General features: G+C 51.5%; 1 protein-coding gene across 4 annotated transcripts in view; it reads left to right on the forward strand.

Moving 5' to 3' along the window:
* The window catches only part of SCNN1B (sodium channel epithelial 1 subunit beta), a 76,998-nt gene that overhangs the window by 55,426 nt on the left and 6,225 nt on the right, over nt 1–15,347 (forward strand). For all 4 annotated transcript variants that reach the window (XM_067013603.1, XM_059036997.2, XM_067013604.1 and 1 more), the window contains exons 4-7: nt 2,364–2,554; nt 12,195–12,298; nt 14,118–14,281; nt 14,587–14,694. In XM_067013603.1, coding sequence (XP_066869704.1) covers nt 2,364–2,554; nt 12,195–12,298; nt 14,118–14,281; nt 14,587–14,694 — 567 coding nt within the window. The remainder of the gene's footprint in view (nt 1–2,363; nt 2,555–12,194; nt 12,299–14,117; nt 14,282–14,586; nt 14,695–15,347) is intronic.

A 15,347-nucleotide genomic window follows, 5' to 3' on the forward strand; every position in this document is an offset into this window, starting at 1 on the left:
CAGTGGGTGTTCTGTAGGAGCTATTTCACATGTAGATGTATTTTTGATGTATTTGTGGGGAGGAAGGTGAGCTCCTCGTCTTACTCCTCCGCCATCTTGAAGCCACAGCTGTTATTTCTGACAGAAGAGCATTCAAAGGCTTTGCTAATAAATAGTGCTTGTAGTAGTACAACTGAAACAGCAGAAATGCAGAACTTGTCAACATTAAAAGTGCCAAAATCACGTTCTTATTGATCCTACTCATTAGTCTGCAGTGCTCACTTGGTTGTCTTTTGAAAGTAACCCAGCTGGTTTCATCTTTTTTGGTAAGAACATAATCTTGTTTTCTGTGAACAAAAAGATGTTTCTCAGCCAACAGCAGCAGCGACAAGGAATTAAGTCTTATTTTCAAAAGACAGAGGCATAAATATCAGACAGGTGAAAAACCACAGCTATGCAGTACAGTCATTGCCAAAGCATAACTGGGATGCTGGTGTGCCCGCAAGCCAGCAGTAGAAAGAAGTTTCTCTGTCTGTGCCCCGGGATCCCCTGGGAACTCTGTAACTGCTCAGATCCCTTGGCCCCATTCCTGGAGGATCTCAATGGGCAGTTCTGGGCCCAGACCCAGGAATCTGTCTTGTTAATAGGCTCCATGGTGATTCTGATGATCAGCCTTGTTTGGGGACCCAGGCTGGGGCTAGACACTCCCCAGAAGGAGGCCACTGCCTCCCGTGTCCCCCATGTGGTCAGGACTTCCACAACCCAGCCCCTCCACCTCTCCACACAAACCAGCAAACAGCATGAGGCTCCAGAGGCCCAGTGCCCTCTCTGACCCAATGCCCTACTACTTTTTGGTGCAGTTAGCAGGCTTCCTGTGTCCATTTCCTCATCTGTAAAGTAGGCATGGTCCTGGTGGCTGCACCAGCTCTCAGGGTCAGGCCCCACATGTGTGTGTGAGCGTATGTTGTGTGGGTGTGCACGTGGGCTGGGGACCTCAGTGTCTTCATGATGATGGGGCAGGGCTGCTGTGAGAATTGATGAGGTAATAGAACTAAAGCCCTGAGTTGGGAGTTCCCTGGCAGTCCAGTGGTTAGTACTCCGAGCTTCCCCTGCAGGGGACCCAGGTTCCATCCGTGTTCAGGGAACTAAGATCCTGCAAGGTATGGGGCGCGGCCAAAAAAAAAAGTCCTGAGAACAGAGCCCGGGATAGAGTGAGTCTTTATATATATATATATTTTTTTTTTTTTAATTTGTTTATTTATTTATTTATGGCTGCGTTGGGTCTTTGTTGCTGCACGCGGGCTTTCTCTAGTTGCAGCGAATGGGGGCTACTCTTTGTTGCAGTGCGCGGGCTTCTCATTGCAGTGGCTTCTCTTGTTACAGAGCACGGGCTCTAGGTGCGCAGGCTTCAGTAGTTGTGGCATGCGGGCTCAGTAGTTGTGGCTCACAGGCTCTAGAGCTCAGGCTCAGTAGTTGTGGCACATAGGCTTAGTTGCTCCACGGCATGTGGGATCTTCCCAGACCGGGGCTCAAACCCATGTCTCCTGCATTGGCAGGCGGATTCTTAACCACTGAGCCACCAGGGAAGTCCTGAGAGTGAGTCTTAAGTCGTATCATCTCCCTGAGGTGAGATGAGGACCTCCAGGAACTGGCCTGAGGACAGCGCCCCATGCCGGCCTGGAGAGGGCTGTCTCAGAACTAAGGAGAAGCTTCTCCCTCAGGCCTCCTGGGTTCCCACCAGGAGGACCAGTAGAGGCAGAGTGGCCAAGGCTGGAGTGTCAGGGCCTAGTCTGTCCTGTGTCTGCAGGGGACCTGGGCTTCATGGTGGAGGGGCCTGCACCCCTCTGTAGGCTCAAGCTGACATGCCCCGGGTCCTTCTCCCAGCCAAGGGCTGGGCAGACCTGGAGTCTTGGGTCCTTCATGGTCCACACAGCCTCCAGGGAGCTGCCTCTGGATGTCTGGGGAGGGAGCTGGGAAAGGAGTCAGGAGAGTGAGGGTGCGAGTGTGTGCTGTAGATGTGCCCACGTGAGCATGAATGTGGTGCCACGTGTATAAATCAAGGTGCATGGACGTGTGTGTGGAGTTGTGACCCCAGGACATCATGTGACTGCAGGTATCAGAAAGCGGGGTCTGTCTGTGTATACATGTGTGCGTGTCTGTGTTTCCTTGTGCCTGAGGCTATATTATATGGGGATGGCTGGTGCTGCGTGTGAGTCCTTGTGACTGCAGAGCTGTGTGTGAGGGGACAGCCTGAGCCTTGTGACCATGAGTGCAAACACACTCCCCCCCAGCCCAGCCACGGGCAGCCCCCGCACCCAGGCGCCCCCTAAGGAAGGGCAGCTGGCAGCAGCCCTTGCCCACAGGAACCCTTCTTGCCCCTGCAGTGCAGCCACAATGGGACCATGTGCAATTTCCGGAACTTCAGCAGCGCCACCCAGGCCGTGACGGAGTGGTACACGCTGCAGGCCACCAACATCTTCGCACAGGTTCCAAACCAGGAGCTGGTGGCCATGGGCTACCCCGCCGAGCGGCTGATCCTGGCCTGCCTGTTTGGGGCAGAGCCCTGCAACTACAGGTAAGAGCCGCCGGGCCCCCTGCAGCCAGGTCCACATCCCGGTGCACACCCCAGCTTGGCCACTCAGCCTGCACCACAGTTGTCTGTGCCCAGGTGTCTTTGGTTTTCTGGGAGCAGAGCCTGAGACAGGGATGCACTGAAGGCCCCATCATGTACTGAGGGAATCGCTTTCGGAAAAGTCTGCAGGAAAGAGGACTGAGCTAAGCAAGGCTGCGGCCACAGGTGATGTCTAGGCCTGACCTGATCCACGGGGAGCGTAAACTGCACCACAGAGCTGACCTCCCTTAAGCGGAGGTCGGGGGCAGGGTGGGGTGGGAGCAGCCCCTTGTACGTGCCCCCATCAGTTACTCGCTGGCTCTGTGCCACCCCCAGGAGGATGGGCCGGGGTGTCCTAATTTCCCAGACAAGGTGGCGGGAGAAGGGGCGGCTGTGAGCTGTTAGCCTCCACTACCCCGCAGCTGGGGATCTGTGCAGGTTCCCCAGCATCTACTGCCCTCGGTTTTCTCATCTCGAAGACAGGAACAATAACCATATCCACTTCCTAGAGTTCCTGTGAAGAGTAAATGAAGTGGGGAACTTCCCTGGCGGTCCAGTGTTTGAGACTCCGTGCTTCCACGGCAGGGGGTGCGGCGTTCGATCCCTGGTCAGGGAACTAAGATCCCACATGCTGTGTGACCAAAAAAAAAAAATTTTTACCCTTCCCCCTCCCCATATCCTCAAGTCCATTCTTTAGTAGGTCTGTGTCTTTAAGCTGTGACAAAGTGAGAGAGTGGCATGGACATATATACAGTACCAAACGTAGGGTGGATAGCTAGTGGGAAGCAGCCGCATGGCACAGGGAGAGCAGCTCGGTGCTCTGTGACCACCTAGAGGGGTGGGATAGGGAGGGTGGGAGGGAGGGTGACGCAAGAGGGAAGAGATACGGGAACATAGGTGTATGTATAACTGATTCACTTTGTTGTAAAGGAGCAACTAACACACCATTGTAAAGCAATTACACTCCAATAAAATGTTTTTAAAAATATGAAAGGAATTCATAGTGACAAAAGTACATTATGCAGATAACTTCCAAAAAAAATTTTTTTTTTTAAAAAAAAAAATGTAAATGAAGTGGATCATGTCAGCACTTAGGGCCCCGGAGGTCTTCGCTGTAAACACCCTTTTCCCAAACAACCCCCAATGTTGACAAGATGGCAGAATGAGGGCAGGGTCAACCCCAAAACCCTGTGTCCTCTTACAAATGGCCCACAGATCTCCCGCTCCTTCCCCTCCCCAGCTGCTGACCATCCAGACCCTGGGCCTGAGAGCCAAGCTCTGTCCCTGAATCGGGGCAGCCGTCAGAGGGCTGCAGGTCGGCTGGCGGTCATGGGGGCAAGGGAGGGGCTGGGTACAGGCAGAGCTGCAGAAGCCCCAGCGCCCCCTCCTGGCTTCCTGGCCAGGCCTCTGGGTGAGGGGGACCACATCACCTGGGTCCCGCCCCGGGCTTCAGCCAGTCCTGTTTCCCAGAGGTGCTGGCATCTTCCTGGCCTGGGGCTTCCAAGCCCCACACTTAAGGCCTCTGGAGAAAGGGGCGTTTTTGCTGAGTCTCCCAGGGATTGTGGCCTCAGCCCAACTCAGTCAACTCGTACACCTTCAGGGACCTCTGTTGAGAATCTGCTGACAGCTATGGACCCTCTGTCCCCCAAAACGCACAGGCACTCAAAAGGCAGGCGTTTCGTAGGCTGTGTCACGGAATCCAGGCCCACTGAGGAGGCCGCGCTGCACATTTGGTCCATTGTGAGAATCAGAAAAGGCCCGTCCTACAGGTGGAAGAGCCACGTGATGGCTCCCTGCTGATAGCACACATCCTGGCTGGTTGGTTGCAGGCTGGATTCCAACCCTCTCTCTGGGCCAGGGCACTTGGTTCAGAGTACACCTGCCCAACCATTCCTGGCAGCCCTGCCTGAAGGTTGTTGGTATGCAATGGACTAGTGCTGTGCCCACGAGTTCATCTTTTACCCTCTCAGCTAAAAGAGAGAGATGTAATACTGTAACTGCAAATATATGGCCCATCTGCTCAGTCAGAATATGTCCTGAAGTGCAAGTGAGTTGGGACAGTGGGTCCAACTAGGATCCACTGGGATCTGCTGTCAGGTCCCTGGTGCCTGAAGCGTGAGCGTCTCCCATTGAGCAGGATCCCAGTGCTTGAAGGTGTGCGTTCTGCATACGGCACAGCCCCTAAACCGAGCCAGCTCTTTCCAGGCCTGATCCAGCGCCAGAGGCAACCTGGGGGTGACCTGCTGGTTGCCAAGATGGCGCCTCCAAAACGAGTCGCATTTGGGTCACATGGACTGAGGGTGGTCCCCCAAAGAGAAGATGGCTGATGGGCAGGCAACACCAGGTATCGGCCACACAGCTTTCGTGGTGTAGCTAGGGCTAGGGAGTAAGTCTAGTGAAGGGGTGGGTCGAGGCTGGACTATGCAGTTAGACTGTTGGGTTCAGATCCTTGCTCTGTCTTACAAGCTGTGTGGCCTTGAACAAATTTCTTAACCTTGTTTTTTTCTTAATTTATTCATTTTTGGCTGCGTTAGGTCTTTGTTGCTGCGCGTGGGCTTTCTCTAGTTGCGGTGAGTGGGGGATACTCTTCGTTGCGGTGCATGGGCTTCTCATCGCGGTGGCTTCACTTGTTGTGGAGCACAGGCTCCAGGCACGCGGGCTTCAGTACTTGTGGCACACAGGCTCAGTAGTTATGGCTCGCGGGCTCTAGAGCATAGGCTCAGTAGCTGTGGCACATGGGCTTACTTGCTCCATGGTGTGTGGGATCTTCCCGGACCAGGGATTGAACCCGTGCCCACTGCATTGGCAGGCGGATTCTTAAGCACTGCGCCACCAGGGAAGAAGTCCCAAATTTCTTAACCTTTATATGCCTCCATTTTCCTCCTCCGTAAAATAGATAACAACAGTGCCTACTCTTCAGGGTTATTTTGAATATTCAATGAGTTAATATGCATGACAGGCTGACAGTAGTGAAGACTCAGTATTATTCTCATTAAACCCACATTTGACAAGGAACTCATTCTTTAATAATGATGCTAACGTTTATTGTGCCCTTCTGATGCGCCAAGCACTATTCTTAGCACTTTACATGTATAAAATCAGTTTGACCCTGGCAACAAGCCCTCGTTTTATATGATGCAACCACTGCCCAGAGAGGTTAAGCAACATCTCTGAGGTCACACAGCTGGTGAGTATCAGAGGTGGCAGTCTGAGCCAGGCCCACCCTGTGTCACTTCACCACCTCATCAGAAATCAAGATCATCTTTCCTCCCCACCCACCCCTCCCAAGCCTGTTTCTTCAGCACTCAGCAGCCTGAGTGGAGGGTGTGACCCAGCCACTTGGCACAGAAACCCTGGTCCACCCATCTCGGTGCTCCTGCTCGCTCCCACAGCCAACTTGTTACCCACCTTCCTGAATCAGCCTCAGACTTAGTGCTGAGGACACGTGCCTCTCTCTGCCCTCGCAGTGCTGGGCTCCAGACACTACGGCTTCCTCACTCTGTTCTGGACTCCTTCCTCTCCTGCTCGTACGTAGCAAATGCTCAAGACGCAGCAGCTGCAGTTTTAGGAACATATGAGCCTTGTTTGGACCCTGACACCAATCCACCCAGATTTGAATGCCAGCTCTGTGTGTTGTTGGGCACGCTACTTAGCCTCTCTGTGCCTCAGTTTTCTCATCTGGAAAATGGGGATAGTGAAATAACCTCATAGGGCTATCATAGGGATTAAATGAGTTAACATAGATAAAGTGCTTATGTGAAGCAATTATACTCCAATAAAGATGTTAAAAAAGAAAAAACGTAGAGGAGACAAGAAAAAAAAAAAAGAAGTGCTTAGAACAGTGCTGAGCATGTGTTAAGAATTATATGAGCACTTTAAAGATAAACTTTTTATGGTGGAATAGCTTTAGATTTATAGAAAAGTTTCAAAGAGAGTACAGAGTTCCCTTGTACTCCTCACCCAGTTTCCCCTCTTGGTAACATCACCATAGTAATTTATCAAAACTAAGAAACCGACACGGGCCCATCATTATTAAATAAACCTAACACTTTATTCGGATTTTGTCCGTCTTTCCTGGTGACCTTTTCCTGTTCAAGATTCCATCCAAGAGACCCCTGTCGGTTGCTGTCGGTTGTCATGTCTCCTTTGTCCATTCTGGCTGTGACACTTTCTCAGACTTCCTTGTTCTGGATGATTGTGACAGTTTCAGAGTACTGGTTGGGTGTTTTATAGAAAGCCCTTGATTTGGGTTTACACAGATAAGATGGATTTGGGGGAAGAAGACCACAGAGGTGGGGGGCTCCTCATCACATCATGGGGGGGGGTGCATGCTAGGCACTCGACAGCACCCGTGATGCTGCCTTCCTCCCTCGGTTCGGGTGCTGTGTGCTGGGCTTCTCCGCTCTAACGTGACCGCTTTCCCCCGCCTGCGCTCTGTATCGTGGAAGCACGTCTCTAAGTTCAGCCTGTACTGTGGGGGGTGGAGGTAACGACAGGGGGAGAGGGACTAAACTCCACTTCTCCTGGAGACGGAAACATACACTATTTGGAATTCTTCTGTAAGGAAGATTTATGTCTTCTCCATTTGTTTATTTATTCAGTCTTTTAATTTCTACCAATATGGACTCATGTATATTTGGGTTGTAATCCAATACCACACTATTTATTTTCTTACTCAAAATTTTCCATCTTTGGCCAGTGAGAGCTCCTTCAGTTGGCTCCTATGTCTCTTTGACATGTTCCCATCCCTTTATTTATTTTTTAAGTACTTCCTTACTTTCTGGCACAAGATGCCCCAGTCCTAGAATCAGCCATTTCTCTGAGGAGCTCCAGTCCTTTTATTGGAGAATGGTATTTAGAAACCAAGATCTAGGCATCTGTGAGTGTTGTTGTTGTTATTATTACTGCTTCAGGGATTGGCCAGCTAGTTTCTGTCCTTCCCCAAACCCTACTACACAGTACCACTGTTGCTATACTGCTTCCTGCTAGGATGCTGTTTCCCAGTCTTTTCTGGAGGCTTGCTGGTCTCTGCCTATACGCCTAGGGAAGGTTTTTGGAGGGAAACACCTAGCTCTGGAGCCGGAGGTAGCCAGTGCTGGGAGCAGCCTCTCCAGGTAAAGAACATTATCAACAAGCAAATAGTTGGCAGGACTGAGAATGCAACCCAAGACAGGAGGGGATCTGGCCGTGCCCTAGCCACCTCCTGCTCCTGAGCTGTAGATGTCCAAGACAGCTCCTTGGGCACACCGTATCCCCACACCCCTGGGGTGGGGTCTCTCCCTCCAGAGCAGGGCCTGGCTGCAGCTGGTTTGCCCTGCTCCGTTCCTTCCCTGTGGCCACAGGCCTGACCCCACACAGGGCAGAGACCCTGTAGTGCCTGCCCAAAGCTGTTCCTTCCCTCTGGGACTTCGCGTGTGTCGTGCCCCCTGCCTGGGCCGCCCTTTCTCCCCCCGCCCCCCCAGGCTCGGCAACCTCTTACTCACCCTTAAAGTCTCAGCTCAGGCCTCACCTGCTCCACGAAAACTTCCCTGACCTACTCCCTACCCCGACACCCACTCTTCCAGGCTTATCTCTGTTGATACTCTTACCACATATTATAATTTATCCAACAAATATTTACTGAGTGTCTACCGAGTGCCAGGCTCTGAGGATGGGGGTGAATTTGTTCAGTATTTCAGTGTGCTTGGCTTCCAACCCTCACATCAGTCCCTTTGGGCGGGCGCTGTTGCTACCCCAGCGTTACAGGTGGAGAAACGAGACACGGAGAGGCGAAGTAACTTCCCCCAAGCTCACCAGCTAGTAAGCGGCAGAGCCAGAATTCAAATTCAGGCAGGCTGGCTCCCAGGCCTGAGCTCTTAGCCTTAAATTCTTTCTCCCTGCAAACAGACAGCTGCCCTCCCTGGGATTATGGTCGAATGCAAGAGGCAGCTGATAAGCAAGCGGTTAAAGAAGATGAGTTCAGCTTCTGATGCCAGCAGGGGAGCAAGCAGGTGGAAATGTCAAGTAACTGGGAAGTGACTTTGTGTAGGGAGGTCAGGGGACGGCTCCGAGCAGATGAAACCTGAAGGATGAGGAGAAACCAGCAATTTCTCCTCAGAAATTGCTGCTCAGAGACTATCCCAGGCCCAAGGAGCAGCGGGCCTTGAATTTGGAAACATCTTGGAGTGTCTCTGGAGTATAATGCACAAGGCGGGGAGAAAGCCCAGTAGGGCGTTTGCATTTTGTGAGCAGCAAGGAGCTTCTGGAAGGTTCTAGCAGGGGCATGCCGTGGGCTGATTCACAGTTTGAACACTCGCCCTGACCACTGTGCCGGAGGAGACTGTGAGGGAGCAGGAGTGGAGGCAGAGGCTCCGGCAGGAACTGGGGTAGGAGATGCCGGCCGCCTGGACCAGGGTGGGAGCCTTAGAGGTGGAGGGAGGCAGGTAGGCCAGGGATGCACGTTGGAAGGAGAGGATTGCCGTGACGCTGCTCAGTGGTGCCCCCCACGCTGTGAGCTCCGAGGGTAGGACTGTCTTGCCGGCCTCAGTGTCCCCAAAGCAGCGCGTGCCTCAGTAAATGTTGGGTGAAGAAATGCACTTTCTTCCTGATTTCCCTTTCACCACGGAGGACCCCAAAGCTCAGAGGCTGAGGAAGCAGCTCATGTGTGTTAGGCAGGGTCAGCTGCCAGATTGGATTTCACTGCCTGCCCTGGACCCACCTCATTCTGCTGGCACAGACGGTGAGACAAAAGGTAGAGGAAGTGGTTTCCTAATCTGAACACAGGGACAAAGAGCAGCTGACCTCATGGGGTTATTTTGAGAATTAAAAGAGAAATCTTCAGCATAGGCCTGGCCCGTGAACGTTGCTCAGTAAAAGTTGTGGAACAGAAGGCTTAGAAAGTACTGCATTTCGGGTGATATTTCTGCAGTATTTGATGCACTGAGCCCCATTCCCTCCCGTTTTGTAACAAAATAACAAAAACGGTATAAAAACATCCAAAGACATTTTAAGTGCTATTTCCTATGAAGACTTGAGAACATACACATAGACAGAACAGGGTGTGATGAACTCACATGGACCTACCACCCAGATCCAACAAGTGTGATTCACATCCTGTCCTGTGCTGTTTTTAAAGCAAATCCCAGACATCATATTCTTTCATCTATATAGTGTTCAGAATGTATCTTAAAAGAGAAAGACTGTTTTTAACAGAAGCACAATACCATTATCCTACCTGAAAAAGAGATGAACAGTGATACCTCAGTACCATCAACTATCCAGTGGTGTTCACACTCGTCAAGGTCACACTTTTTTGTTTACTTGTTTGAATCAGGATCCAATTAAAGTCCACAGGTTGTGATTGTAACCAAGTCTCTGAAGTTTATTTTAATCTATAGGTTACCTCCCTTACCCTCTCTCACAATTTCTTTGTTGAAGAAACTGGAGTCTGGATTTTACATATTGACTTGCTGTAGTGTCTTTGAACTTGTTCCTCTGTCTCCAGTATTTGCTATAAATGGTAGAGACAGATGCTTGATCCTGTTCAAGGCTGGGTTTTGTTGTTGTTTTGTTTATTGGCAAGGCCACTTCCTGGACAGCCTGTGCTCTTCCATCAGGACACCCAGCATTGGTCACTACTGGTGCACATTGCCCCAAATCCCCAAAATCAGGGGTGCAAAATGATGATCCTCTAATTGTATCACTCCCTCTTCAATTATTAGCTGGATGAAACCAGAACTCGTAACAGCTATTTTACAAGGAAAAAAAAAAGTCAGATGAAGGGAGCCATAGATTAAGAGATTTAAAAGGCATATCAACCAATCACATGTCAACGTCAGTTGGATCCCAATTTAAACAAATAAATTGTAAAATCAGAATTGACCTCTGTGAGACAGTGTAAATGGAATGTTTAATAATATTAAGGAATTTTTGTTAGCTATGTTTAGCATGGTTTTTAAAGAGTTCTTGTAGAGATACATATAGAAATGTTACCAAATAAAACTATGATGTCTGAGACTTTTCTTCAAAATAATATGGGAGGGAGAGTGAGGGTAGGTAGAGATGAAACATGACTGGCCGTAGGGGATTTTTGTTTGTTTGTTTGTTTTTATATATTTATTTTTATTTTTGGCTGTGTTGGGTCTTCGTTGCTGCGTGTGGGCTTTCTCTAGTTGCGGCAAGCTAGCTTCTCATCGCGGCGGCTTCTCTTGTTGCAGAGCACGGGCTCTAGGTGCACGGGCTTCTCGTTGCAGTGGCTTCTCTTGTTGCGGAGCATGGGCTCTAGGTGCACGGTCTTCAGTAGTTGTGGCTCGCGGGCTCTAGAGCGCAGGCTCAGTAGTTGTGGCACACGGGCTTAGTTGCTCCGCGGCATGTGGGCTCTTCCCAGACCAGGGCTCGAACCCATGTCCCCTGCCTTGACAGGTGGATTCTTAACCACTGCACCACCAGGGAAGTCCCGTAGGGGGTTGTTGAAGCTGGTGGTGGGCTTCATTCTCTCAACTTTTTATGTTTGAAAAGCTCCATATCAAAATAAAATGAACCAAATTATCTGAAACTACATTATACTGTCGCTTCTTCCATGTGCATCTTTATGCAAACATTTTGTGTTGTTGCTGAATTATTTCCTTAGGAAATATTCTCATGACATAAGATAGGATCCTAGATAGGGCTCTTCACGCCTCGTGGTGAAGTTCTCTCTTTCCTGGCCTCTGCTTGCACCCTCTCCTGATTCCCAACCCTCCATCTCCGTCTACTTTCCTCTTTACCTGAGCTTCCGAGGTTCCCCGACAAGCCCACCTGTCTGGATTCTGCCAGCTCCTTGGAGCAAACACTACCCGGAGCCGCCCTCTCACTCTTAGGATCTGTATTAGTTTCCTGTGGCCGCCGTAACAAATGACCACAAACTGGTGGTTTAAAACAACAGAAATTTACTCTTTCACAGAGGAGGCTAGAAGTCGGCAGTCACGGTGTCAGCGGGACCAGGCTCTCTCCAGAAGCTGCAGGGGAGAATCCTTTCTTGTCCCTTCTAGCGTCTGGTGGGCCCAGGTGTTCCTTGACTTCTGTCTGTGTAACTGCAATCTCTGCCTCTGTCTTCACGTGGCCTTCTCCTCTGTATCTGTGTCTCCTCTTCTGTCTCTTTAAGGACACTCGTGGTTGGATTTAGGGCCCACGTGGATAAAACAGGCTGATCTCATCTGAAGATCCTGAATTATGTCCACAAAGACCCCTTCTCCAAATAAGATCACGCTCCCAGGTCCCTGGGCTTAGGACGTGGACATCTCTTTTGGGAGGCCACCGTTTAAATGACCACATGACTTACAAGACCGTGTAGAGGAGACAGATGAAAACATCAAATAAGCTTCTTTTTCATCACTCATGGCTAAGCCAGAGAGCCTGGTTCCACCCTTCTTCACCCTTCTTTCCCAAGGGAGTCTGGGAATCTCCTCTCTGGTGGGTGCATGGGTTCAGGTAAAGGTACAGAATGACCTGTTGTTGCTCACCTCTCCCTTCCTAAGCCTCTCTGAGCAGTAATCTACCAGCTCCCCTCTGCCATGAGCCCTGGGCAGGGGAGGCATCAGCTGGGGTGGGGTGGGCCCTGATCTCTAGCTGATGGTGTTTCTTTCAGGAACTTCACACCCATCTTCGACCCTGATTATGGCAACTGTTACATCTTCAACTGGGGCATGACGGAGAAGGCCCTCCCTTCAGCCAACCCGGGAGCTGAGTTTGGTAAGTCTGGTTTGTCCTGGAGCCAGGGCCATGAGGATTTAAATCCTATCATGTGGGGCTGAAAGAACAAATTACCATTGGCCATTGAGAGACAGGACCGAGGTTAGACAGAGGCCGGCACGCGGAGGGGCAGCCTCTACTGTGTGCACGGGGGCTGGGCCGGGTGCCTTCTCAGCCGTCCCCCCACCCAACGCTCATAAATCCCTGGGGTAGCGACTGGTGTGCCCATTTTGCTGATGAGCAAAGCGAGGTAGCAGTAAGCTTAGCGGTCGAGAGCACAGGCTTCTGTGACCGGGTAGAATCCCAGCTCCGCCATTTATCCCCGGGTGATGCTGAGCTGAGACTTAACTTCTCGAAGCCCTTGTTTCCCCGTATCGTACAGAGCAGAGCATATAGATTGTATAGAACTCATCGAATCATCCTGGCCTAAGGCAGGTAGACCTCTGAGCACAGAGCAAGCAGTCTTGTCTCTAAGCCTGGCAAGTAGCAAATGCTCAATAAATGCAGATATTCTGAGAAGTTGTAAATAATTTGCCCACGCTCACATAGTTAGCCTGGGGCAGAGGCCTTACTCTCAGCCTTGTTTCTGTGCAGTTCTTGAGAGACAGAGAGCAGGTGAAGTAGTAAACAGAAGGGAGGAAGAGGAAGTGGTTGATGGCAGAGGCTGCTCATTTGGGGAGAAAGGCTGGCGGACTCAGCATGTGCACCAGGCCTTGGGGGGCAAACCCTTTCTCCCCGCTCAGGTTCTGCCCTCCCCAGCCATCAGAGGGCAGGTGTCATTGAGCAACTGTCAGGGCTGCTGGTCAACAGGGGTGTGGGTGGGCTGCCCACCCTTCACCACCCCTGTGCCCCTTGAAGACATTGGGTATCACAGAGGTGCTGGTCAACTCAGTCTATAGGAGAAGATGATTAAGATCAAGGAGCCTGGCTGCCTGTTTAGAAGCCCAGCAACCCTCCACTTCCTCACTGAGTGACCTATGACAACATCCCTTCTCCTCTATGAGCCTCAGTTTCCTCATCTGTAAAATAGGGACGATAATTGTACCTAACTCACATGCCCCTTGAAAGCACCAGTGGGATCATGTAAATAAAGCCCTTAGCCCAGCACTCAGCATGTAGCAAGTGCTCAATAAATGCTAGCCTTCTTGTCCTAACCACCTAGCCCGGTCCCATGGTGCATAAAATAATGGGTCTGGTCTCTACCTTCAAGAAGGGGACAGTGGAGTGGGGCAGGAAGACAGATCATAAAAGAAGAATCTCAAGAGTGAGAGAGGTACTTGGAAGGAAAGTTCCAGGGCGAGGAGAGCATATCACAGAGATCCTGAGACCCAGTCTAGGTAGTCAGGGAAGGCTTCTGAAGGAAGGGACACTGGGGCTGAGATCTGAAGGAAGAGCAAGAGTTTCTAGGTGAAAGGTGGGGCTGGAGACAGCATGCCAGAGAGAAGGGAGAGCGTTACGAGGTCCCAGCAGCAGGAAGGAGCACGGCAGCAAAGGGAAGCAAGTGGAGAGAATGAGGACCTGTGTGATTAGAGGTAGGACCGCCTGTGTTGTGGCCCTAGGTCTCCCTGCCCTGTAGAAGAGAGATCATGGCGGGTGGTACAGGGGGCAAAAGGAGTCCAGAGAGGAGACCATGGTGGCTTGGACTCGAACGGGGGGGCCTTAGAGAAGGCAAGAAGTCGATTTTCATAAAGTGGAGCCAGCTTCCTGCACAGACCCTTGGCTGGAGGGGACTTGGACCAGTGGGTGCCTGTGGGTGGTGGGTGTCCCTTCAGCCTCGGGGAGCGAGCTCAGGCAGCCCTCGGCCCCATCTTCCCCCCAGGCCTGAAGTTGATCCTAGACATGGGCCAAGAAGACTACGTGCCCTTCCTCACGTCCACAGCCGGCGCCCGGCTGATGCTTCACGAGCAAATGTCGTACCCCTTCATCAAAGAAGAGGGCATCTTCGCCATGTCGGGGATGGAGACTTCCATCGGGGTGCTGGTGGTATGGCTGCAGCCCAAGGGCACCCCACCTGCCCGGCGCCCACCTCCCAGGGCCTGAGATCCGGGACTCCCCAAGCCCTGGATCTCCTCACCATCCACTCCCGTCTCGCCTTCTGGCTGGAACCCCACCGGGCGGCCACGCTCTGGGGGAAGATGAGTGCCCCCCCCAACCCCTGGCACCTGCTGGGGCATCGGCCCTCTATCCCCTCTCAGCATCCCCTAGACCTGCATGCTAGAGGGGAGGGAGGAACAGAGGGGGCCTCCTAGGGGTGACCAGAGGCCCCCCACAAACAACCTCTCACACAGGACAAGCTGGAGCGCAAGGGCGAGCCTTACAGCCAGTGCACCGTGAACGGCTCCGACGTCCCCATCCGAAACCTCTACAGCGACTACAACACGACCTACTCCATCCAGGTGGGAAGATGGTGCAGCCTCATGACCCTGGGGCCCCGTCCACGTCTACCTAGCCTGAGGCCTGAGGTCTCTGGGAAAGCTAATCCCAGCAAGGCTGACTCTGCTGGCTCTTTGGGACCACGGGGTGCCCTGGGGGCTAGGGAGCCAGTCTAACCCTGGTTCTCACCAGGGCCCAGGGCTGGCCGCTTCTCCACCCTGCTTTGTAGGTGTGCCCTTGGGGTCTTGCTCTGGGGTCTCCCAAGAAGCCTTGTGTATGCATGAATTACATCATCATTTGATCCTTTCAATACCCCTACGAGGCAATAATATGCTAACAATAATGACTAATTCTTGTTAACGTATTATGCTATTAATAGCATTCATTATATATGCTATTTATTATAAGTATTAATGTACTAGTAACAGCAGGCTTATTGTGTGCTAGGCAGGCACTGTTCCACGTGCTTCACATATATACATTAAATCATTTAACCCTCACAACAACCCTAAGATGTAGATACTATTATTAGGAATGAGGAAATTGGGGCTTACAGACCCCAGTCCAAATGCCTCATTGATGTACCTAAGAAGTCCCTCTTTGGGTCTGGCCTCAATCCCCCTTGCTGCAGCTGGGGGCTTCCCCCTCACGCTGATCTCCAAGGTCAGCCCAGGAG

The sequence above is a fragment of the Kogia breviceps genome, chromosome 14, assembly GCF_026419965.1.
Source record: "Kogia breviceps isolate mKogBre1 chromosome 14, mKogBre1 haplotype 1, whole genome shotgun sequence".
Lineage (NCBI taxonomy): Eukaryota > Metazoa > Chordata > Mammalia > Artiodactyla > Physeteridae > Kogia > Kogia breviceps.